The following is a 27041-nucleotide window of genomic DNA, read 5'->3' on the forward strand; positions in this document are numbered from 1 at the left end:
AAAAAAATTATATAAGTTAAAACACTACAATTGCTTATCTATTCTATATTATGTTGTACTGTATATGGAAGACGTGCAAGGTTAAACATAATTTAAAACACACATGTGCATTGTAATTCATATAATCTATTCAATGCCAGATTTATTTTCCAAATAGTTCTACTCAGTCCTAAAAAGACAACATTAGACTCTTTAAATAGGTACTGTCTCTTTAAGATTAGAGTTTGACGTCTGCAGCCTTAGAATTAATTCACCAGCTGAAAAGCAAATTCTGGGCTAGCCTCTGCCACACCCAGTCATCTGGCTGTGAGGACACTGAAAATGCAGGCAACCTACAACCTGTGCTTATCAGCGAAAAAACACGGAAAGATCTAAATTTGAGCTGTGCCTGTAAGCGGTGTATAAATCCACAAGCCTATAAACAGGCAGAGATCAGAGTCCTGATATGGTATGCAGCAATATCTAAATTCGAATGTTGCCTATCAGTGGTGTACGGCTCCACAAGACTAGAAACAGGTAAAGATCGGAGCTCTAATATGGTGTGCATGACAAAGAATAGAACCAGTCAATCACTTGAACTGTGCCAACCGGATAGGATACGAACGCAACCACAGACAGGCATGACATAAAAAACTCAGTGACAATCGATACCGCAATAATACTGATATTCCTCCAGACAGTAGAAAGATGACAGCACAGATACCTCTGAGAGGCCACACAACGCAAACACAAACTCTCCTCAAACAAGCATTTGCAATACAATAGGTCTCGCATTAGGAAAGTTTGCGCTATTGGTATTGTAAATGGCAAAGTTTTTATTTATGTGTTGTTTTTGAAAATCGCTAAATTAATAGCTTTGTCATTTACAATGCCAATAGTTATAACTTTCGCAAATGTGATACCTATAGCATTTGTAATGCAATATGTTTTGTATTTACATGACTTAGATGTATTGATATTACAAATAACAATGGCGTTTAATTTTTTTAAATAACTAATACTTAAATAAAAGTTATTGTAATTTATAATGGCAATAGCTTAAACTTTTCTAAAGAACTTTTGTGAAATTATGTTCAGTGTATTTTATTGTGACGAAAATCCAAGAACAGAAGTGAAATATTAACATCTTTTTGTGACATTTGCAATAAAGCTTGAAACATTGATAGCGTATATTTGAACCAGTTGTTGTTGAATGATTTATTTATTTATTTATTTTAAAAATTTATAAAGCGCGGCGTATACCCATGGGTGTCTTGGCGCTATAATTTTGCTGAAAATCCCAGAATAAGGTGGTATCTGCCTTCAAACGTATTGTTACTGAGCGGATTATTGATCGAATAACCAGGTTTTTACCAATTTTCTAAATTGAAATAACGATGGTGACAATTTTATTTCCTTTGGGAGCATGTTCCAGATTTTGGCTGCAGCGTTGGTAAAGCTTCTATCGCCCCATGTCACCGTCCTGGTGCGTGGCACTACCAGTAGGTGACTGTGTTCGGAGCGTAAGGATCTTTTTGGTGAATAGTAATGATTGCACAGATTGATTCTGTGGTGGCACTGAGTGATGTTGTGGTGGCGACGAGTGATGCTGTACTGTTCAGTGATGCTGTGGTAGCGTATAGTGATATTGTGGTGCCCTGAGTGATGCTGTGGTAGTGCTGAGTGATGCTGTGGTGATGCAATAGATAAAGTGAGTGCGATAGATAGATAGAGGGCGGGCGATAGAGGTAGGGCGACAGATAGATAGAGTGAGGGCGATAGATAATCAAAGTAAAGCGATAGATAGAGTGAGGGCGATCGCAAGATAGATAGATAGTGATGGCGATAGATCGAGTGAGTGCGATAAATAGACAGATAGCGTTAGGGCGATAGATAGAGTGAGGGTGATAGATCGATAGAGTGAGGGCGATAGATAGATAGAGTGAGGGCGATGGATAGATAGATAGAGTGGGGGCGATAGATAGATAGAGTAATTATGTGGCGTGTATTTATGTGGCACTGAGTGGTATTTGGAGCGTATGTTGCGTTGAGCGCAGTGTAAATATGTAGCATCTAATTATGTGGCACTGAATGGTATTTCGCGTATATGTTGCATTGAGTGCAGTGTAATTATGTGGCATGTAACTATGTGGCACTGAGTGGTATTTGGAGTGTATGTTGCATTGAGTAGAGTGTAATTATGTTGCGTGTAATTAAGTGGCACTGAGTTGTATTATGAGGAGTGTATGTTGTATTTAGTTGAGTGTAATTGTGTGGCGTGTAATTATGTGGCACTGAGGGGTATTGTTTGGAGTGTATGTTGCATTGAGTGCAGTGTAATTATGTAGAATATAATTATGTGGCACTGAGTGGTATTGTGTGGAGTGTGTGTTGCATTCAGTAGAATGTAATTATGTGGCGCAAAAGATCCTCTTGCAATGCACGTGTGAGATGCTGTTGAATTACACGGGAAATCCCTTGTACCAGACAGCTGGAAAGTTAATCAGGCATTTCACTGAAGAGATGACCCGCTGTTGCCTTGGCCAAAGACATCCTCTTGAAATGCGCAATTGAGATGCTCTTTGAAAACGCGGAAGACATAGATGGAGAGATAGTTGAACATTTCACTGAAGACATGCTGTGGTGTTGCACGTGAAGATGCTTTGACAAAGTAGCAGCGACATGCTTTTCTGTTTATTGCCCTGGATACATGTATTGTACCTCAGGGTTTGAGATACTTTTGCTGTAGTAATATTCTTTGGTAAGCACCCCTCTGTTCCTCGGATCTAATTCCATGCCATATTCCCAAAACCAAAAATCCGACCTTGCACAGGAAAGATGTGTTACACTGCACCAGGAGATGTTTTAAATATGCACCAGCGAGCTGTCCTGTTGATGCAGTGGCGAAATGCTCTTGCATTACTCTAGGATTGTCTGGGGATGCCATACAGTTACACTGAAGAAGCATTATGGCATTGCGCTGGAGAGTGACGTAGCCATGAAATAAAGTGTCCACGATGTTTGGGATGCTTAGTTTTATTCACACCCTTCCATGTAAAAGGACATTATCCCTTTTATTTTTCATCTACATGCGGTCATGGTATTTTCGGTTGTTTCAGAAACCATCAATTCTGCTCTCCCTCACCTCATCTTTTCATTTTAGGAGGTGACATGGGACGAGAGGAGGGCGCACAAGAAGAGAGGATGAGCGATGAGGGGGGAGAGAGGAAGGGACACAGGGGAAGAGAGGAGGGGACACAGGGGGAGAGAGGAGGGCGACACAGGGGGGACACAGGAGGAGAGAGGAGGGGACACAGGAGGAGGGGACACAGGTGAAGGGGACACAGGAGGAGGGGACACAGGAGGAGGAGAGGAGACACAGGAGGAGGGGATACAGGAGGAGGGGACACAGGACGAGAGGAGGAGAGAGGAGGGCGCACAGGAGGAGAGAGGAGGGGACTCAGGAGGAGAGGAGGAAAGAGGATGAGCGATGAGGGGGGGAGAGAGGAGGGGACACAGGAGGAGAGAGGAGGGGGCACAGGAGGAGAGGAGCAGAGTAGAAAGATGGCACAAGAGGGGATGAGGGGCAGGGAAGAGCAGACCAGTAGGGAAGGGAGACAAGGGAAGAGAGGAGACCGGGGAAGGAGAGAGGCAGATGATAGGGCGCAAAGGAAACAGGAAGCAAAGTGTAGAACAAGGGCAGACAGTCAGTTTATTTTCCTGAGGTACTCCTGGAATGGTCTGAAAAGGTCTGGGAACTGATGAATTGTGTGACTGGGCAGATGACAATACTTGCTGTATGTAATGTAAGGAAAGGCACAGGCTCATCAAAGCTATAGAAAGATCACCACAGAGGAGCCTGACCAAGTGATGATAAAAGCAGCGAACACTTCAGCTTTTAAAGACCAATGGGTGTACTTTACGATTAAAGCCCACTATACCAGGAAAAGGAAGCCAAAAGGCTGTGTAACGCAATGTGTGAGCCAACTCTGGGCAGGAACGACAACGGGTGAGCATACCACCAACAGGGACCACACCTAACATTAGCAAAAATGTATTTTGTGCTGCACGTGTCCTTCACCCTTTTTAGCAGTGCATTTGAGAAATTTCCTTGTAGAGCACACCTTGGCCGTTGCGCCTTCATGACACCACCCACACCCAGGACACCGCGCCTCCCACAATGCAAACAGATACCAACGCTTCAGCAAGCATGGGCCTACAGCCTCACTCGCCAGCTCACAAAGGCAGCAATCACCAGCCCTGAACACAGTAGGCAATGGGGGTCCGACAGCCCAGAGCAGGGCAGTGAATGCGAAGACAAGGTTATACAGGGTGCACAAAGGAAGCATGGGGTGGCAGATGCAAACCAGAAAGTGCTGGTCACTGTTTTCCAACAAAACATTGATTTTTAAATGAATACTGAGTTATAGCACAGTGTCACTGGAGAGCAGTTACAGTACAATACCCCACCATGTAAATACACATGCACCCATACTACTTGTTTAGATTTAAACAAAGCTCTGGAGGTGTAGCGTTGCACTTGCTTCCATGTGTTTGCAACATAGCTCCCAAAGTTTCAGATTGCTACATGTGACATTTTTATAATTTCAGCTTAATTATACATAACATTCAATGACTATAAGTGACACTTCCCTATTTCTGCAAGCAAACACATGGCTGCACGTACAATTTTTCAAAATGTTTCCAATGCTCCATTTCAAAGACCAAATAAAATGTTTGAGATAGAACCATAGCCGCTGAAGAAGAAAATGTAGTACAAGCAGGCATTCCCTTTCAGTCTGTTTTTACTAGACTATAATATGCCGTGTTAAAATATGCCCAAAAATGTAAAGGTAAAGAAATTATAATTGAGCACGTTTTACGCATCCATGCCATTACATTTGGGTTAACCTAATACAGTTAAGCCCATGCTGCTGATATCAAATAAACACAGTGCACAGCGTGACTAACCTGCCTGCTCCCATTTCACAAGTGCCTGGGGGTCTCCAAGCTGAGCGCTTCGGCCAAGCTTTGTTTACACATGTTCAGCTGCCACGTTTCCTGGGCCTTCTGGATGGAGAGTCCGAGGCAAGTGGCCTCTCCTAAGGATGTCTCGTTCTGGTTGGCAGCAGTTTCAGAGGTTTGGAAACCCTCCGCATGTTTTTTTCCGGCAGGATTTTGGAAAATTAAAAAGCATGCTGCCTGATATGATCCATGCGCGATGAAAACCCTTTTAACGGCTGGTAGCACACACAGAGTGCAGGTCCAATGAGGCGCAGCGTGGACAACAGGATACCAGCCCCACATGCTCTCTGCCTGCTGTGGGCGTCGAAACACGAAAAATAATGTTTTAATTGATTTGTAAATATTCCAAAACATTTTATCCAGCCAATTTCACACTGGCTGTCTCCTACGGCATATGGCAGTAGCTCATTTATCACCATGATCCCGCCGATGCACACCGCAGCATTTCAACTCATAAGACTGAATGGCGGTGCGGCAGGTCAGGCTGGCCCTTTTAAGCCAGTGCATGGCCCCTGCACTGTGCTTAGACAAGACTCCAACTCCATTGCACACACACATGTCCGTGAGTGCTAGGGGGTCGGGAGCAAAGGGAGGGCCATAGGTTTCTGCTCTTCCTGCTAACTGGTGCAACAAAAACATCCTGCACGGCACCCGTAGTGCCTCCTGCAGAGAAGCACACACAGGCAGCTATGCCGTGGCGCAACCTTGTCTTATCGAGTGCGGGCAACGAGATACATGATTTTTAGTGTTGTCGATGTCTAGCATATCTAGCACTTCGTACGCACTGTTGCCCTGCTTACGCGCTGTAAATAACAGATGACTACTATTTAATGCATCATTCTTACACAATTGACATGTGCTGAACTACTAAAAATCTAAAATCTTATCTTTTCCCGCATCCTCTTGTTGTTCGTTGACGAAGCGGATGCCTTCCTAAGGAAGAGGTCCACAGTGAGTGCTTTCCAGCCCCCTCCTTTTATCGGAGTTACTTGGGCTCCCCTTGCCTCTTTTCATCCCAGTTTGCTTCTCCTTGGTGGGTGCGATGGGTTTCAAAGCGCAGCTTCCTGCCGCCCGTTTAATCAAGTGTCTTGGCGTGTGGAAAAAATATCTCCTCGCAGCTGCCGAGACCAATAAAAATTCACCACCGCAGCCCGGCTTGAACAGGAAGCCAGGCAACCTGTGTTGCGACGGGGGCAGGGCCGCAAAAAGACAGGAAGCAGACGGGAGCCTACCCCGCGCTCCTGTGCTGAAGCGCTCCTGTGCTCGTCAGCCGGAAGATTTGCGTGTCAGCTAGCGGGGCTCCAGTGCTCGTGGAGAGCCCCGCCTGCTGCTGAGGATGACCCGCTGCCTGCCGAGGGAGAGAGGGACACACAAAAAGAACTCGGTGAGTGGGGTGTGAGGGGGGGATGTGTGTGCGCGCGCGCGCGTGTGTGTGCGCGAGTGTCTGTGTCTGTGTGTGTGTTTGTGCGCGTGTGTGCCTGTGTGTGCGCGTGTGTCTGTGTGTGTATGTATGCATGCATGCATGCGTGCGTGTGTAAAAAGAGCCGATGACTGGTGGGGGGATGGAAAGTGAAAGTAACCAGCGCGCGTGTGTTTCACTCTGTGTGGTGGCTGGCTGTGTGCGCACGCATGTTGCTCAGAATGTTGACGGAGCCGACGTGCGTGTTCGCGCACATAAATCCGGCTTTCAAGCTCGTAACACCCTCTTGTCCCTCATTCTCCCGAGACAGGCAGCTATAAGTCTCCAGCCTGGACGTATCCTTCGGATGCTAATTCCAGGCGAGACCTAAAAAGCATGTCCCACATCCAGGTAACTTGAAGTTTCTTAAGAGGCCAGAGATTGAATCTTCCGTATTGACAAACCGCTGACTGAAAGACACACACACAATATGGAATGAGTCCTGCACTCTGAGTTTATGTAACAGCACTATAAACACACTGGCAACAAGCTCACAAGCGGGTATGCTTCAGGGCTAACTGAAACAAGCCACAGAAAGCCCAGATAAATACTCTATGAGCAGAAGCGTCCTCTCACGGGGTGGAAGATTTCAGGACAGAGATAGTATGGTATATAATTGAAAACATAACAAACACAGTACAGGTTCAAGGAGCTCAAAAGCCGGCAGATGCAGAGACGTAGATTACAGGGGTGGGAACCCCAAGCTGCCCCTTGCACATCATATTGTAGTCGTTGTCACTTGAAACGAAGTGTGAAAGAAGAAATCCGGAACATCCAGATATAACTGGTAGGTTTATTCTCTTGATAGGCGTTCCCAACTGCCACAAAAGCTCCCTCAGCCATAAGGTAAAAATCCGACTGGGGTACATCAACATTCTAAAATGCACTCCCGGAGGTTCCATGGCCCATCCATAGTTCTGAATAGGGTAGAGATGGCCTGGGACAAACCAACTTACGTTTTATTTAACATGTGTTCACTAAATCAATATAAGTTCATTTGAGGAAGGTCATAACAGAAATGGTATTTGCTTTGATGTATCCCAACACCTTTTCATGGAATGTATTCTCACCTGTTCTAGATAGTGTTATTCAGAAAGTGAAGTGGCAGTTTAATTACGCAAGCAACATTCAGATGAAGATGGGCTTGGCGAATATGCCGGAAAAGCGGACTTCCCCGTCTCCTATCGTCCTAAAGCTGGATGAGATTGAGGAAAAGAATGGTGTGGCAAATGGGCACGCGCATGCGCATGTGGATGTCGGTGAGTTACAGCATGACACAGACAACCCTTCTGGGACTTTTTTTTTATAAGGAACTACAGTAAAATATCATTTGTTTTCGGTGATACTTAACCAGGTCAGAAATGTGCATTGTTTTGTTTTATTCTCTGTGATAGAATGCGTGCTTCTTTTCTTGGAAACTCATTCATCCCAGGTTTAACCTTCTGATCTTTATTCTTTACCACCACTTGGGGGAGCAATGTTAAATGCATGGCAAATGCTGCTATATGAGGGTTTTCTTGCACAGAGCATCAAAATCTGCATTTGATGCCCCATTTCAAATGGCACAACTTGTTATAAGAGACAACGATCTCACTTTCAATTTTTGAGTCCCAGAATATAGGATATTAAAAGGGGCAATAATAATCACATTTCTAACTGCTTATGATAGTAGAAATTATAAATTCTCTGTGATAACCTGACCCCTGTACAGAACTATGCGCCCGCTAGCTGGAAAAAAGACACCAGGAAATAACGTGAATACACACATTTTAATAGTATAAATCTGAAGGCAGTGGATCTGCTATTCAGTTACTGCAAATCACACATGGGTCATTTATCATGCATTGTAAACAGGACTTTTTGGAATGTGCTCAATTTGATCAATAGAGTGCCTGACTTATTCACAGTACACTCTTGGTATATAAGTGGGGCTGATTAACTGCAAGCGATTGTAAAATTAAATATTCCTTCTGCCTACTGTGTCTCCTTCTGCTCTACTACATTGGTCCTTCCGCTCAGACCAAAACCTTTGCCCATCTTATCTTAGCTCAAGTCTTTAACAAGAAGGAAAATTGCTTTTTGAATTTATTTATTTATAAGCAGTTTTTTTAAGGTCAGACATTGGAACAGTTATAAACAAACTTTAAATACATATAATATATTGAAGGCCACTAGAATTATGTGGCAGCGGAGGACCAAATTATGTGGCAAGTGAGGACGTAATTATGCAGCAAGAAGAGGCAAATTAACAATGTGATGCAGCACAATTTGTAGCAGTATTAAATTATTATATTATCCTTTTACACATCTAAACATGATTTAGTTACACCTCACTAGTATCAGTGTAAATAGCGCAATCAGCAACTGAAAATGACCAGCTAACATTTGATGGGATCATTAACAAGCGTGGCCTCATTTTAATTAACTTTTGAACCACATGAACTTGAAATATTTTTTCCTTAAAATCTGCAAATCATGCAACATATAATTGAATACGTGGCAAGCTCGGTAAATATTTAATTATATGGAAAATGTCAGGGCCACATAAGCGCATAATTCCAGTGGTCCTGAATATAGTTACATAGGGTGAGTAGTGAATGGTATGATTAGATAAACTGTTATACAAACTACTTCTGATGACAACTAAGGATTAAAATAAAAGTGTATTATTTATAGAAACATTTTTACATTATTTGTAAATATGTATCTGCATTTAGGAAAGTTGAGGAACCAGTCCTAAAAATGTTTGCAGCTGGAGTTCATGTTTAGGAGAATTGACAGCAATGCAGGAAGGTAGACAAATACAAATGGAATTTTTTGAAGATTATGATAAATTGTGCAGTGGAGAAATGAAAAATTGAAAACGCTGATAGCACTTCTAAAGTTTATAATGAAGGGATATGTTTGGACTAGCAGCCTTACAAACTCATGCCAAGGCTGTCTGCAGCCACAGTCTGTGTTAGGTGTTCAGAGCCTTTATTTTGATTTTATGTATCTTTGTATTTATAAATATAGTATGAAGATTTGGTATCTTTTAAATATTTTATATATATCTATCTATCCAAACACTCTTCCTTCCCACTTGAAAGAAGAACTTCGCACACCAGCTTCAAAACATCTAAACACTTTTTTCAATGTGCAAATGTGCCAACTGCTTTAAAAAAAATAAAAAAATAAAAAATAAAAAAAAAATATATATATATATATATATATATATCTCCCATCGCCTGTAGGTAATTTTCCTTTTTGGTGTTGCTAGCCGAAACCGAAGGAAAAACACACCGTCGCTCTGATATGTTCTGAGCGTGTTTATTTAGATAAGTGCATCAACGCTGTCCCAATGCGTTTCAGAGCTCCCGGCTCTTCGATCATGGGTCAGGTTACAATCTGCTTCCTTATCCTTAAAACGCCACATGTAATTTCCTGTGCCTAATTAGCATAAAACAGACTTTCCGTTGTTTCATTACGGATTCAGCTATCAACATTTCATTATTATTCCAGTCAAATGTTTCACAATCAATAACAAAAACAACAAGTGATGGACCGAATGTGGATCAATGTCACACATTCACCCCAGTCAAAAGATCTGGGCCCAAATCCATCGTTTTTTGGACTCCACACCACCCTGGGTTAGACAATGGCGATATGCAAATCAGCTCTGACCCTGTTGCCCCATGGGAACAGTCCAGTCCGAACTACAAAAGCCATGTCCTTCCCAGAACGGAATCAAGCATCCGAGGACCGGACCAGTTTCGAGGTAACACCTCTCATCAGCCCGGCTAGCTTGACTCCAAGTGGTGTGAAGTGCCTGGGACCCACGTCTGGGCATCCCCAGCGCACTTAGGGCGGCAATTGCAAAAACAACAAGTGATGGACCGAATGTGGATCAATGTCACACATTCACCCCAGTCAAAAGATCTGGGCCCAAATCCATCGTTTTTTGGACTCCACACCACCCTGGGTTAGACAATGGCGATATGCAAATCAGCTCTGACCCTGTTGCCCCATGGGAACAGTCCAGTCCGAACTACAAAAGCCATGTCCTTCCCAGAACGGAATCAAGCATCCGAGGACCGGACCGGTTTCGAGGTAACACCTCTCATCAGCCCGGCTAGCTTGACTCCAAGTGGTGTGAAGTGCCTGGGACCCACGTCTGGGCATCCCCAGCGCACTCAGGGCGGCAATTGCAAAAACAACAAGTGATGGACCGAATGTGGATCAATGTCACACATTCACCCCAGTCAAAAGATCTGGGCCCAAATCCATCGTTTTTTGGACTCCACACCACCCTGGGTTAGACAATGGCGATATGCAAATCAGCTCTGACCCTGTTGCCCCATGGGAACAGTCCAGTCCGAACTACAAAAGCCATGTCCTTCCCAGAACGGAATCAAGCATCTGAGGACCGGACCGGTTTCGAGGTAACACCTCTCATCAGCCCAGCTAGCTTGACTCCAAGTGGTGTGAAGTGCCTGGGACCCACCCAATCAATAACAGCAGGTTATAATAGAAAGAAGTAAGAGAGGTACAGAAAGAAGCAAGAGAAGTGCAGAAAGAAGCAACATGGGTACAGAGAGAGGCAAGAGGGGTGCAGAAAGAGGCAAGAAAAGTGCACAGAGAATCAACAGAGGTGCAGAAGGAGGCAAAAGAACTGCCGAAAGAGGCAAGAAAGTTGCACAAACAGGCAAACAAGGTGCATAAAGATGGAACAAGGGTGCAGACAGAGGCAAGATCGGTGCAGAAATAGGGAAGAGGGTTGCAGAAATTTGCAAGACAGGTGCCAAAAGAAGCAAGAGTAGTGCGGAAAGAACCAACAGAAGTGCTGAAAGAAGCAAGAGAACTGTTGAAAGAGGGGACAGGGGTGCAGAAACAGGCAAGAAAGTTGCAGAATGATGGAAGGTGGGTGCAGAAAGAGGCAAGAGTGGTGCAGAAAAAAGCAAGACTGGTGTAGAAAGAAGCAAGAGAAGTGCTGAAAGAACCACCAGAGGTGCAGAAAGAGGCAGGAGGGGTGCAGAGAGGCAAGAGAAGTGCAGAAAAAGGGAACAGGGCTGCACAAAAAGGCAAGAGAGATGCAGAAAGAGGGAAAGGGGTGCAGAAAGAGGCAAGAAGAGAAGTGCTGAAAGAGACGAGTTGCTGAAAGAAGCAATAGAAGTGATGACAGACAAGAGAGTTGCAGAAAGAAACTAGAAAGGAAGAGAAGTGTAGAAAGGGGCAAGTGAGATGCAGAAAGAGGCAAGACTGGTGCAGAAAGAGGTGAGAGAGGTGCAAAAAGAGGCAAGTGAGGCTCAGAAAGAGACAAGAAGGGTGCAGAAAGAGGGAAGAGAAGTGCAGAAAGAGGGAAGAGATGTGCAGAAAGAGGGACCAGGGGTACAGAAAGAGACAAGAGGGGTGCATAGAGAAGCAACAAAGGTGCAGAAAGAGGCAAGAGGTGTAGAAGAAAGAAGGAAGAGAGGTGCTGAAAGAAACAAGAGTGGTTTGCACACCATAAGTACCAATTTAAAAACCAAATTTAGCAATAAGTAACAGGTGACCATTCCAGGTTTGCCAAGGGCCTTCCTCCAGGCTGCAACATTTGTCGCTGCATTTTTGGTAATGTTTGATCTAGAAACAAGGTTTTTTTTGTTCCAATCTGCAGATTATGCAGCAGATGATGGATTATGTGTCAAATGCAGAAAATTTCTAATTATCCAAAAATCGGTGCAGCCGAACAGTCCCATAATTCCAGTGGCCCTACTCATACCTCTGACTAGGTCCAGAAGTGCTCCTCAGTGGTTCCTTCTTTTTTTTGTCTCATTGAGTTTATAGTTTAGCTTCTGTGGAAACGAGGAAGACTAAACCTGAGGTTACCACTCCACAACACAGACTACCATACCACATAATTACTCTCCATAACACATAATCTTACTACATAAATCCTATACACTAAATACCACATAATTTCTATCCTCATAATTTCACTGCACAACATACCACATAATTCCACTACACAACGTACATCCACTCCGCTCCAAAAAACATAAATGTTTACATTTACAACGCCAATAGCCGTAAGTTTCACAAATGAGAGACTTATTACATTCCAAATGCTTCTTTAACTAGTAGTCGCGTTTGCCGAGTGGTGGGAAAACGGGGCTGGGCCTCCGATCAGCGCTCAGGAATTCTGCTGCGTAGGACTTACAGGAGTTACCAGGAAGGCTTCTTGGCCTCCACAGTCCCTCAGCAGTAAAGTGGACTTCCTCCCACAACCAGTAGAGTGCCAGGAGGCACGTTTGCAGAGTGGTGTAAAAAGGGGCGTGGCCTCGGACCACCTCTCAGCAATCCCACTGTGTGGGGCTTATTGGAGGTACCTGGTGGGCTAGTTGGCCCCTAAGGACCCTTAAGATTTTAGGGGACTTAATCCCCCAACACAGAACCCACCAGGAGGCGCTTTTGCACAGTGGTGCAGGGAGGAGGCGGGGCCTCCAGCGAGATGCTGGCTTTTTTTTGTCTGGTTTTTGGAAGTGGGCTGTGTCGTCCCCCTTCCCTTAATTATTTTTGGGCCCTAGGGACCCCATACCCCAGGGCCTGAGTATTTCTTTTTTTAAACAGAAGAAATCCCCCCTCCCATGGCCAATTTCGGCCCCAGGGACCCCATCCCCCAGGGCATGGCCTCATATTTATTTTAAAAAAAAAACTTTTTTAAGGAGGGTGGCCGCACATCCCCCCCCTCCTGAGGCCATTATTGGCCCCAGGGACCCCATCCCTCTGGGGCATTGCCTCTTTTTTATTTATTTTTTCATGGAAAGGGGGCCACTCCACACTTCCTTATTTCTATTTAAGCCCCGGGAGGTGGTGGTTCCCTGGGCTTGCCGGGCCCGGGAGGCACCCCACATAAGTAAACTGATGCCCCGGAGAGGTGGTGGTCCCCGGGGCAGTGTGGGAAGAGCCCCCCAAGCATTTTTCATCAAGCCCTGGGGAGGTGGCGATCCTCCGGGCTGCAGGTGGCCTGCGAGGGGCCTGCAAGTCTCACCTGCCCTATTTAAATTAAAGCCCTGGGAGCCCCCCACGCATTTTTTTCATCAAGTCCTGGGAAGGTGGCGGTCCCTGGGACTGCGGGGGGACCGTGTGCCCCCGCGCTTTATCAACAGAGCCCCGGGGAGGTGGCGGTGCCTTTGGGACCCCCTGACCAGGCCCCCTTTTCTTTTTTTTTAATATTTTATTCCCTATTTTCTTGTGACTCTGTTTTACTGAGTCACAAGATGGCTGTCAACACTTCTTGGTTTGGAGTGTTGACAGTCAATCAAGATTAAGTTCATGAACGGGAGGGTTCGCAAATCCTCCTCGGTCACCAGATAGCAATATTTTTTAATTTTTTAATTTCTCAGGAACTACTGAATGACTTTACACCATTTAAAAAAAAGAACGCTTTATGAACCTTTTTGACAAAGTTGGTGTAATTCCATTCAGCAGTTCGGGCTGCAGCTTTGTCGAAAGTTTCCTATGGAAATTGACATAGAGAAAACGCATTTTGGGACCCCCCTTTTTTTCTCAGCCCCCGCTCGACGAATCACCCTGAACCTTTCAAGACGGGCTGACCTGAGCGTCCCATTAGTTTAGAAAATTTCATGAAGATTCATCAAACGGAGCCAAAGATATTGGCAAAAGAAAAAACGCTTTTGCTATGGAAACTAGGTCCTAACTATAACTACCTAATGGCGACCGCCAGTAGGTAATATATTTATAGTGTGCTTAAAGCACTTGATCACTCCAGTAGAGTCTAGTTTAGGAAGTAAGAAAGCATTAGCAAACTTAATAGATTTGGCGTATAACTGAAAATGCTATTTAGACCTATTGGCTTGGCAGGGATTGCGCTGATTGAAATTTCTATTTAAATAATGTGTGGAGATCTAGAATGCTATATTCAGAGGCAGCTTCGAGTTCTTTAATGATGGCTTTTAAGGCTACCGGATGGTGGTGCTGTGCAGCCGCCAGAGCAGCAATATGGAGAAAAGGAATGTGGAGTGTGATGGGGGACATTTTAATTAGTACATTTAACCCATATAGTACTACAAGCAAATTAAACAAGCTTTGTCAAAGCCAAGAGGTCTCTCCTATGCAAGAGTTATTGGCTTTGCCAATATGTTTGAGCCGTGTTACACACCAGTGTAGCTGCTGTTCAACATGGCTAAAAATAGTGGGGTAAAGGAGAGTGGAGTGAAGTCATAAAATTGAGTATAATTGATTGTTATGGAGTGGCGTAGAGTGGAAGGGCGTAGACTACAGTGGAATTGAGTGGCGTAGAGTGTGAGAGTGGAATAGTGTTGTGGAGCAGTTTAGAGAGGATTTGAGTGACGTAGATAGTGTTGCGTAGAGTGGAGTAGAGCCTTATAGAGTTGAGTGATGTAGGGCATAGTACAATGTTGTAGAGCAGAGTGGAGTAGTGTAGGAGAGTGGAATGGCATAGAGTGGATGTTAGACCTGTCATCCTTGGGGTTGTCTTCCCCAAACCTTTTGCTTGCTATTTACTGTCTCTTTTTTTTGGCCTTAGAACTCTGAACACTTTACCACTGGTAATCAGTGCTAAAGTGCATGTACTTCTTCCTTAAACATGATGACATTGATGTGTACATGATTGGCATATTTAGTTTACTTATACGTCCCTTGTAAAGTGCTATACCATATACGTGCTTCCTGTAATCTAAATGCTACAAGTGGGCTTGCAGCACTGGCTGTGCCACCCACACAAGTAGATTTTCAAACCTTTCTCAGGCCTGCCATTGCAAGGCATATGTGTGCAATTTACTGCCACTTCAAGTTGACTTTTAAAACCACTTGCCAAGGCTTAAACTCACCTTTTATTACACATAGGTACTGCTGAGGTAGGCCCTAGGTAGCCCTATGGGTAGGGTACTGTGTAACTAAAAGGTAAGACATGCACTTTTAAGTCCTGGAAGTGACAAATAGCTACCTTCATTTCCACTACTGCAAGGCCTACTCCTCTCGTAGGCTAGCATTGGAAGTTCTTTAAAACACTATTAAGCTGTAATTCATGATTAGAAAGGAATAGCTACATCATGTTTCATCTTTTTGGAATAGTAATGAGAAATCCTCTTTAGTGGTAAAAAGGGTTTAACATTACTATTTTTCAAAGTCCACTTTTAGAAAGTGGACATTTCGCTGCTCACGTCTAAGCATACCCTGCCAACTTATGGTGAACAAAGCGGTACAAAAGGGGGTGGTGATGGACGGAGCATCTGAACCAATCAAACACTCACACCCAGTCAACAGATCTGGGTTTAATCCATCACCGTTTTTTAGCCCACTCTGCCACCCCAGTTCAGACATGGCCATATGCAAATCAGTCTGACCCTGTGCCTCATGGGAACAGTCCAGCCCGAACTGCCAAAGCCATGCCTTCCCTGGACCGGAAACAAGCTTCCTAGGACCGGTTTCTGGCATTCCAGCCGTCTTCAGCAAGGCTTGCTTGAATCCAGTGGCAAACTGAGCAAGGGACTCACACCCAGTCAACAGATCTGTGGTGATGGACGGAGCATCTGAACCAATCAAACACTCACACCCAATCAACAGATCTGGGTTTAATCCACCACTGGGTCGGTGACAACTACACCTCAGTGCACTCCCTGTAGACAGCCACAAAAACAGGAAAGGTGGGTGTGACAGAGAAATTAACTGCATTCATCTACATTTTCATAGCTCTTCCTGGGCAGGTAGAGGGCTGGGAGCTGGCACCTGAATAGGCTGTGTCCCGCGTCCCACACAATGGGTTAATTACCCCCCACAGATAGCCTGGCAATCAGGGCTGGAATGAAAGGGGAACCTTTGCACCTCAAGTGCCAGCTTTGAAGTCACCCCCACTTTGACGGCTTATTCGGGTACAGGTTCTGGTGCTCTGACCCTACCAAGCCAGTACAGTACTGAACCTGTGCAGAACTGCCAGGAGTAAAGATTGCTGTGCCACAAGGTTTGCCTCTTGGCCTGACTGTTGCTCTGAATTAACTGCTTTCTGCTTTACTGAACTGCCCTTCTGATCTCTGCTCAGCTGGGGACAAGGACAGAACCCATATCACTTGAACCCAGAGTGACGCCAAGGGCTTGCTGGCTTGTCCTCCTTTCTGAAGTCTCGGGCCATCAAAAATTCCTTCAACTGTGCAACAGCACCTTGACTCTGCCATCTCTGAGTCCTGCCCTTCCAAGTGGTGCTTATTCTGTCCTGGGCCCTGGAAATGTTATTTCTGCTGTCAAGAACCATCAAAATTGACGCAGTGATGACTTTGCCCTGATCGGAACCGGAATGCGGACGCACTACACAGCTCGACGACAACAGATAGCGCAGCTTAACGACGCAGTGCCTGCACTGTAAAAGGGTTCTTCATCGCCTGTGCGGTTTGGCACAGATGCATCGAGACTTCGATTTCTGAGCGGGACCTGCGTGACTCCTGTAACCGACCTTCCCTTCATTGCGGACAGCCTGAACTTTGGATTTTCCCCGGTCAAGCGCAACCTCTAATAACCCCTTAGAGCTATTGACTTCTAAGTGCTACTTTTTAATTTCATCTTTAAAAATTCATAACTCTGGTTTTACTTATTATAATTTTGTTGTCTCTATTTTTCCAAACCTGTGTGGATTATTTTTGTGGTGTTTTCATTGTGTTACTGTGTGTGTGATTGCCTCTTTAGATAAGCCTGACTGCTCTGTGCTAACCAGAGGGTGAGCATATGTTATCTTTTAGTGTGTATCTAGCTTACCCTAACTAGAATTGTGGTCCTTGCTTGGACAGGGGACATACATCTGCTAACTAGAGACCCCATTTCTAACAGTGGAGTAGAGTATTGTACAGTCAAGTGGCTTAGAGAAAAGTGGAGTGGCATAGAGTTGAGTGGTACAGACTGGAGTAAAGTACTGTTGTAGAGTGGCCAAGAGTGAAGTATTGTAGAGTGGCCAAGAGTGAAGTATTGTAGAGTGCAATGTCTTAGAGTGGAGTAGAGTGGCCTAGTGTAAAGTGGTATAAAATACAGTGGTGCATAGTAGATTGGCGTTGAGTGCAGTGGCATAGTGTATATTGTTTCAGAGTAGTCTTAAGTGGACTAGTTCAGGGTAGAGTAGAGTGGTTCAAGGTAGAGTGCAGAGATGTAGAGAGTCGTAGAGTGCAGTGGTGTAGAGTAGAGTGGTGTAGAGTGCAGAGATGTGGAGTGGTGCAGAATAGATTAGAGTGGGTGACGTGATGTGTAGTGGCGTAAAGTGCAATAGAGTGGCGTAGTGTTGCGTGGTGCAGAGTAGAGTGCAGAGGTGCATAGAGTCATGCAGAGAGCAGTGGCATAAAGTATAGAGATTCAGAGTAGAATAGAGTGCAATGACCTAGAGTGCAATGGTGTAGAGTGGCATACCATGCAGTGGCATAGAGTGCAGCAGTGCAGAGTAGACTGGTGTTGAGTTCAGTGGTGGGGCGTGCAGGTTTCCAGAGTAGAGTTTAATTAAGTGTAATGGCACAGCGTAGAGTGGCAGAGAAGAGTAGCACAGAGTATAACAGAGTGTCATAGGGTGCAGTGACAGAGTGCAATTGTGTAGATTGGCGAAGCTTGCAGTGGCGTAGTGTGCAGTGGCGTAGAGTAGAGTGTTGTTAAGTTCAGTGGCCGAGAGGGCAGTTTTGCAGAGTGGAGTGTCGCAGAGTGGAGTGTCGCAGAGTGGAGTGTCGCAGAGTGGAGTGTCGCAGAGTGGAGTGTCGCAGAGTAGAATGGAGTGGCGTAGAGTGTTGTGTCAGTGTTGCAGAATAGCGTATAGTGGCGTAGAGTGCAGTGGTGCAGAGTAGTTGGTGTGGAGTGTAGTGATGTAAATTGCATTGGTTTTGAGTAACATGGTGTTGAGTGCATTGGCGTAGAGTGTAGTGGTTTGGAGTAGAGTGGTGTAGGGAGCAGTGGTGCAGGGTGGAGTGGTGCACAGTAGAGTGGTGCAGCATAGGGTGCAGTGGCATTGAGTGCAGTAGATTGTTTCAGAGTAGAGTGAAGTGGTGTAGAGTAGAGTGGAGTGTTGCACGGTACAGTGAAGGGGTGCAGGATATAGTGCAGTAAAATACAGTAGTGGTGTAGAGTGCAGTGGCATAAAAAGAAGTGAAGTGGGATAGAGTGGAGTGGTGCAGGAGTGCTGTGACTTTGAGTAATGGCGTAGAGTGCTGTTTCATAGAGTGCAGTATTGCAGAGTAGAATGTGGTAGAGTGCACTGGAGTAGAATAGAGTGGTGCAGATTAGAGAGGCATAGAGGGAAGTGGCCTAGAGTGTTGCACCAGACTCCAGCAGTGCCAAAGCCCACCCCGGTGGTAGGCCATTGTTGTTTCAGTGGAGCATGTTCACCTATTTCATTGTTGACAACACACGTATACACAAAATGGTATAAAAACTATGTTTGGCATATGCAGGATGTTTAAGTCTGTAGTGTAAATGTGGCAGGTTTCTGGGCTCCTGTTTGTAGTTTTCAGGAAAGCAGTAAGCTGTGTTTTCTAGTTTTTTGTGGCACGATGCTACTACATGTGCTGCACATACTGAGGCTTTGGCTCAATAATTGTAGTTGTGCAGGCTACACCTTTTGGCTTGCCAATGTGTGTAATTATTAAAAGGGTTTGGTGCTGGAACTTGCTGAATATATAAACAGAAAGATCATTAGACATTCACTAGAGGGTCACATTAAGCAAAAGCCAACTGTACTTTGATAGAAGAACCCTTGACATGAATATCTGCATCTCCTCTCTGCAAGCCTGCTTTAAGGGTCAAGTCAAGTCAATCAGCTTTATTTCGATAGTAAAAGTATCATAAAAGCATTACATAAAAACAATACAATAAAACCATGTTACTTAAAATCCAATAACTATCGGATAAAAATGATACACTTTCCAATAAATTAAAAAAGAAGGTCCAATACATGACCGCAATTAAACAATACATTTTAGCCTTTTGCATCTGATTGACCAGGCCCAGCCCAGGTATTTGGCCACACCACAAACATACAGTGGCCGGGTGTCCGACCTCAAAATTCGCTATGCGACAATGTGGTGTCTGGTACCCAGCTCCTTGCATACGGGTTTAAGCCACAAAGACCTAGGCGAGTTATAGGCCGGGCATTCGAATAAAAAGGGAACCACAGACTCCACTCTCAGGGAACAAAATATACAAAAAGGAGAAGTTTTTGCAGGAATGTTCCAGCGGGCAGTCAATTCTCTCAGAAGAAGTAAACCCAACCTAAATTTAAAATACAATGCACGGTCGAGGGATTTGGAAATCAAGTCCATAAAGGGTTCGCATAGGGGGACATCCTTAACCCTGAGGAACTCGATGGATGTCCTGCTGAGCTTGGGGTTTGAGTCTAGTTTGCTAGCTACCCACTGCCAATACATGGATTTAAGAACTTGTTTGGGGGGAGCGCTCCTGGATACCCAAGCATCTTCAAGACCCAAGTTTTCAAGCAGTGATTTAACATTGGTAAACCACCAAATTTTAGACCACCCGGGTATTGACAATATCTCCATTAGCCCCTCTGCATAGCTAGCGAGTTCGGGAACTCTCCACAGTCGAGCCCACAATAAAAGCGGGCACAATTTGGCCTGGTCACCTATTGAACGACAACCCATATCCAGCAACAATGGGAGCGTAGGGATGCTCTGGGGAAGGGACATTAGGTCCTTTTAAGAATTTATTTTCAGATTTTAAAAGATGGTCAATAGTACCTCGGACCCATAGAGCGCTGCACTAACTCCCCTTGCTTTATAAATGTCTAGGACTGGGGCAATAGGCCTAGAAGAGGTTGAGCGTTGCTCTTTGATCAGTGTCCCTACAACCCTTTTGTGCGCCAACAACATTTTTGGGAGATGGGAGCCCCACTGCATTGAGTCAGATAGGCGGATGCCCAAGTAATCAAATTCCTTGACCCTTACCAGGGGTATAAGATTTAAAGAAGGAGGGCGACCAAGCTTCCTCGGGTGGATTCAGTACTAGATACTTGGTTTTGTCGGTATTGATCTTGAGGCCCCTGCTAATAAAAAAGGATTGGAAATTGTCCAAAAGGCTCTGTAAGCCCATCAGGGTCTTCAAGATGAGCAGGGTATCGTCAACGAATAGGAGCGTGGGTATTTTCTTTCCTGCCAGAGAGGGAGCATCAGATGGCTGGTTTAAGAGATGCTCCACCACCCCATTTACATATAATGAAAACAGGGTGGGGGCAAGGACGCACCCCTGGCGGACGCCCCTATCCACTGGAATTTTAGCCGTCTTCAGGCCCTGGATGCCCCACCTCACCTGCGCATAGTTCCCCTCATGCAACTTTACCAGCAGGGACAGAATGTAAGCAGGAATCCCCAGGTAAAGAAGTACCCCCCACAAGCGGTCCCGTGGCACCAGGTCAAAGGCAGTCTTTAGATCTATAAAAGCGAGGTAAAGACTGCCCTTGCCAAGTACTACCACCTTCCAATAAATGAGCATCAGTCTAAAGACCTGTTCGATGGTCCCTGTACCAGACCTAAAACCTGCTTGAAATTCTGAGAGGATTTTGTTCTCAGTCTCCCACTGGAGAACTTTCTCCAGAACAACCTTTCCGGCTGCCTTCTGTGTGGAGTCTATAAGACTAATAGGGTGATAATTCGCTGGGTCGTCCCGACAGCCCTTTTTAAAAATCGGGACGACCTCGTCCCCCTTACACGAGACTGGAATCGCCGCCCCATGCATAATGGCATTGAGTAAGGTTGCTATGAGCTTACCCCAATCTTTTGGGTGTCCGCGAAGTAAGTCCCCCGGTAGCCCGTCAGGGCCTGCTGCTTTATTTGACACTAGGGAATTAATCACGGCTTCCACCTCTTTCGATGAGAAGGATAACAGGTCACTTGTGTCACAAAAGCCCAAAACAGGGGATGATGTCAGTTCCAACCTTTCCGCAGGTTGGGTAGAGTAAAGAGATGAAAAATGATCGTACCATGCTTGCTCGGTGATGTTACATGTGATAAGAGTACAATCTGGCCTGTTCCTGGTCCTTACCAGGTTCCAGAAACCTCCAGCATCCCTCCTTGCACTAGCAGCCTTTAGGTCGCACCAGAACTGGTCGTCGCAATTCCTCCTAGCTTCCCTGATGGCAAGTCTGTAGTTCTCCCTGGTGGACCGAATCAACGCGGGATCTTTTAGCTTAACAGCCTTCACCAGGGCAGTTTTTATCATCCGACACTTTTTAGTAAACCACCCGTATTGTGTTTCGATTTCTGGGCCACCCCATCATAAGAATCCCTACTTGGTTTAGTAAGTAGGCTTCCCAGGGCTTCGATGGTGTTACAAAAGAGGCCAAGAACCTCAGACGGGGCTAAAGTGGAAGAGTCCAGCCTGGATACTGCCTCTTCAATCAAGGCCCCTAAATTTTGCGCCAGCCCATCGTCAAGAACAACTGCGCGCCATTTGAGGCGCCTTCCCCCGTTCGATGGACAAACATCTAACGTTATTCTTGTTTGTGGTTGGGGAACAACGTGTGGGGATGACCACATAGACTTTAGGCTTAAAGATAGGGGATTATGGTCGCTGTCCGCAGTTGGCAGGACCTCCATATCTCTCAAGTAACTCCAGAGCTTTAGGTCAAGTAAAATGTAGTCTATCCGAGAGGAATGGTCTACTGTGTTGTATGTGTGGGCACCTGAAGGGTCTGAAGATGTTCTCCCATTCACTGCCCTCTAGCCAAATTCTAAAGTCAAGACGTTAAGCTGGATGGACCGTTGGGACCATCTCTTAATTGGCGAAATGGTAACGCTGATGCCCAAAATTTCATCGTCTGCCAGGGGTACGAAAGTACAATTCAAATCCCCTGCGACCAAGACGTTTGCGTGCTTGCTACATTTACTGAGTTCTTCTCCCAGAATGGTAATAATTGGAGATTCAGAGCCGCCATTAGTGCCTCTAGCATAGATATTAAATATCTCAATAGTAAGCCCTCTGTCCGGACCCCTCACTGACACTTTTAAAATGTCTGGAGATTTGGAAGCAAGCTGTCTGGTTTGGCAGCCCAAGGAGATATTGATCCAGATTAAGAGACCTCCTGAAGGGCGACCTCTCCTGGTTTGGGAGGAAATAGCTGGTACAAAAAACGTAGAGTAGCCAACCTTATGACAGGGTTCCATACTCCAGGTCTCCTGGAAAATGCAAATTCCATAGAACTCAATCAATAGATTCCAATCAGCAACATCTAGTTTCCTGGAGATGCCCGCTATATTCCAGCTCAGGATCTTTGTCACTACTCAAATTTGCCACCACTGGGATATGCAATGAACCCGCCAAACTACTCCCAACATCAATCTCCACTGAGGAGAACACCTGCTCGTCCAACCTACTGATGTTCTGTCGAGCTGGGGGGACAACACAAAGTTCGTTATGAAAACTACCATCCGGGTCCGCGAATGCCGTCCTGCTCCCAGACAAACCACCGTCCTTTGTAGGGGACTCAGCAAGCTTAAGAAATGAATAGGGATTGTGTCACCAGCCATAATCCGGCCCAAAAGCAGCTCTACCGACCAGGGGCATATAATGCTGGTAAGGATCAAGGTCCGGATCAGAGTAAAGCCAATTATCCCTCCAACCCCTGGAATGCAGGCTACCAATAGGTTTGGGCGCCAAGACAGTTTGAAAATGGCTAAGTTCAAATGTGCCAATCCCTGTGTTCCCCGTGGTAGGCAGAAGGTTACAGATATAACTAGCCACCCTGGGGTCCCTAAAATTAACCAGAATGCAGTCCCCGGGCTGATCTTTGGGCCTATTCCCAACCCAACCAACTCTTCTGACATGAAGAACCTTGCCATCAAATGAATTAGGCAAAGGTCTATTTGCAGATAGCCAGAACATCGTTTTATTCTTAAGTTCATTATACGATTCCTTAATGCCTGGTTTACGGAGAGGTATCCCTATAAGGACAGCTACGTATGGCTGGCATTCAGGGGGAAGGTTGATGGTGGGAAGGTCAGTATCAATTTTAGCTACAGTAACTTTTTTGTTTTGGTCCAGAGCATTACCCTTCTGTCCCTCACTGCGTCCCATGGTGGTTTTGGTAAGCTACCTCTGGGCGGTCAAACTTGCAGGACGTCCCTTGGATCCCTTATCCACACCAGCCTTCTTACCAGCTTGGACATTGGATTCAGTGGATCCATCTTGAGTAATTGGGTTTTCACCCACAATGGGGCTCGATACTTCCTCAGTTGTTGATTGGCCCTTTAGAACCGGATAAGTTAAGTCCATCTGTGTTGCTTCTGACATTTCAGGTACTCCCCCCCCCCCCCCCCCCCCCCACCCTAATTTTAGTGTGTAATTTAATTAGGGATTTGAGAAAGAAGAAGTTATCGAGAGTGACCTGCTCGAACCGATCGAGCCTCTCGGTCAGAACCTTCAGCCTTTCAAGGACCGGGAGAATTAGTGACCTCATCAGTTTTTTAATTTGGGCCAAGGAGAGGGGATTATCAGAGTGAGTTGGTGTGCTAGTGGGCGCCTGCTCCCCATTCTTTGGCATATTCGGGGTACTTGGCGCCTGTACTCTGGGTAGAGAAACCCCATGGGGAGGGGAGCTGGGAGCAATGATTTGATGATTCTCTACCACCCTTCCTCCTATAGATTTATTACATGCCTTCGGGTGCTTACTCATAAACTTCTTAGAAGGCTTTAGGTAGTGTGGCCTTGAGTGGAATGTGGCTCTTTTCCGTTAGGACACAAATCTGGGTCTGCTAGGGGGCGCAACCACTGGCTGCACCGGGGTATGTTCTGAGAAAGTGGAAGTACTCTGTGACCCAGATTAACCCCCGATGAGGGCTGAGCGAACGGGTATATGCTACAGTTTAGGGCGTTGAGCCTGTCAAGGCTAGCTCTAATGGCCCCTATTCTTGCCAGATCTGGGACAGGAAAGCTTTCAACAAGCGGGTCGGCGGCTGGCTGTACGGGAGATACTACCAAACCAGTGGGACCTAGGGGAGAACGCTTCTGGTTACACAGTTCTTTAGAAAAACGACGTTCAGTATTAGCAATCTCCTTATCATTTGCCGAGACTGCTCTGGTAATAAACTGATCCATCGTACCGATGACAGAACCTCCCCCGGACCCCTTTCCCTTACCAGATCGTGTTGACATTGGCATCCGCGCTTAAGTAAGACGTGGCGCAAGCAAGCCAACTATATAGCAAGGATTAACGTGTAACAATACTTTGCCTATGCATGAAACGGAAAAGGTTAGGGGGGAGGCCCAGCCCAGACCCCTCCGGCCCCGGACGGCCTAAGACGGTCCCGCCCTTGTCCCGGGCTTCTCCCGGCGCACTCCCGCACGCTCCTGCGTAGCTGTGGCCTGGGTTCTCTAAATAGTACGTGAGACTTCCGGTGGGCGGGGCAGACAGGGAGCGCGGACCAGGTGTGCAGGGTCAGGCAGGGACTGCTGGGTGATTGAGTCCCTGCAGCGCTACAACCTGCCTGTTGCTTCTCTGGCCTCACGGGCCTACAGCGCCTCCAGTCCCCTTTAAGCGCTGGTCGCGCTAATGATGAACAAAGCTGGTCCCGCGGAGCGGGTGCAGCGAACAGATGGGCAGGAAGTCTCCCGGGCAAAAGTCTCCTCAACTCCTGACGGGTTCCACTCGGCGAACAGCAAATGCACCCCCTGTTTTAAGGGTTATTTTACTGCTTTGTAAACTGGAGCATAGGAGGGGCATTAGCTTGTTCCATGGGGCGGGTAATCTGCATTCTCTTGCTTTTGTAGAAACGCTGTCACTAAGAAAGTGAGAACTCTGTAGGGTACAGTAACACAGTTTGGGCAAGGGAAGGGACAAACTCAAGCTGGACAGCCTAAAACAAATAGAGCCAGCAAATAGAAAAGCAAGGAAATGTGAGTTACAAACCACAAAGCCAGTGGTAAGCAATGGGCAGAATGCATTTCCAGGGAAGCTTTCAGAATGTCCCCATGATGTATTTAGTAAACCCGACAGATGTACTGTCTGGTTGGCCTTCACCTAGGAAGGATCGACATTTTCTCTTTATTGTTTCATTTTACAACCAATATAAAAGGTAACATTCTGTGAAATGCCTTGCAAGAGCCAAAAGATGAAGCGAAATGTGCATCTTTCTGCATGAATAGCATTTTGATAGTTTGTTGTGTACTGCTGTATGTAGTGGTTTGTTTATGCTCATGTGTTTTTATAAGGCACAGCTATCACCACTACTGGAGCATCTTGGTGCTAACAAACAGGTCATAAGCTTAACCCCAATGCTCCACTTTCTACCAGTTTTGTTTGAGGGAAAGAACAGGTCTTTAACTTTCTTCTGAACCTCAAATAATCTGACTTTATTCTCAGGCCATTTCTGTGAGGCAGCCCTTCCACCTACTGTCTTCCTTCAAAATTTGGGAATTAGAACATTTACTTTAGAAGTTTATCTTAAAGAACTAGAAGGGCAGTATAGCTTGAGACGTTGTTTAATAGGAGTATGACATTACTGGTATACCACCTTCCACCTTGTGTAATAAACAGAAAGTTTTAAACAAACATCTCTCCTTCAATAATGACCAATGAACCTGGTTAACCTGGACTTATATGATAATTCCATTGTGTGCTTGTCGCTAATCTTACTGAAAAATTCTGGATTGGTTGAAATTTTCTTATTAAGTAGCCAGCAAGGCCAAAATAAATGAAATTGCAGTAGTCCAGTTGTGTTGATATAAATGCATTTAAGATTATTTAAGATTATAACCTTCTTTGATAATATGAATACATGCATCACACGTTTCAGGGAATGCAGTTGGAATAGGCTATTTTCATTGACCTGCTTGTTGAGAGATAATGTGGAGTCAGTTTTGATTATTTGGCTGTTACCATTGCTGTCAATGGGAGAGAAAGCAAAAGAGACACAAATGAGGAACGAATGCGGAACAAATCAAACATTCACCTCCAGTCAAGAGATCTGGGTTAAATCCATCTGTCTTTTGCTCACCAGACCAACCCAGTTTAGACCCAGCCATATGCAAATCAGTCTTGACCCTGCTCCTCATGGGGACAGTCCAGCACGAACAGCCAAGCCAGATCCTCCCTGGACCAGAAATAAGCATCCTGGGACCGGGTTCAGGGTGTCACTCCTCATCAACCAGGCTAGCGTAAATCCAGTGGCACAGTGAGACTGGGACACACGTCTAGGCCTACTCGGCGCACTTATGGCGAGCAGGCAAAAGACACACCTATGATGGACAGAATACAGAACAAATCAGACATTAACCCCCAGTCTAGAGATCTGGGTTAAGTCCATCTTTTTTTGCTCAACATACCATCCCAGTTTAGACCCAGCCATATGCAAATCAGTCTTGACTCTGCTCTTCATGGGAACAGTCCAGCCCGAACTGCCAAGCCAGGTCTTCCCTGGACCAGAAAAAAGAATCCTAAAACCTGTTTCAGGATATCACCCCTCATCAGCCAGGCTAGCTTGAGTCCAGTGGCACAGTGAGCCCGTGACCCACGTACGGGAGAAGCAGCCCTGAGTTATCTGGCCAAACCTAGATGGAAGTGGCAGTTGAAGGTTTCGCTTAACCTAGAAACTCAGTTTTTATTGACATTAGG

At 45.6% G+C, this 27041-nt stretch overlaps 1 protein-coding gene across 6 annotated transcripts in view; it reads left to right on the forward strand.

Annotated features, from left to right (window-relative positions):
* The window catches only part of SEC22C (SEC22 homolog C, vesicle trafficking protein), a 205348-nt gene that overhangs the window by 78242 nt on the left and 100065 nt on the right, over positions 1-27041 (forward strand). For all 6 annotated transcript variants that reach the window (XM_086941103.1, XM_086941100.1, XM_086941101.1 and 3 more), the window contains one exon: positions 7543-7722. In XM_086941103.1, the coding sequence (XP_086797229.1) occupies positions 7543-7722 (180 nt within the window). The remainder of the gene's footprint in view (positions 1-7542; positions 7723-27041) is intronic.

The sequence above is a fragment of the Lissotriton vulgaris genome, chromosome 10 (genome assembly GCF_964263255.1).
Source record: "Lissotriton vulgaris chromosome 10, aLisVul1.2, whole genome shotgun sequence".
NCBI lineage: Eukaryota > Metazoa > Chordata > Amphibia > Caudata > Salamandridae > Lissotriton > Lissotriton vulgaris.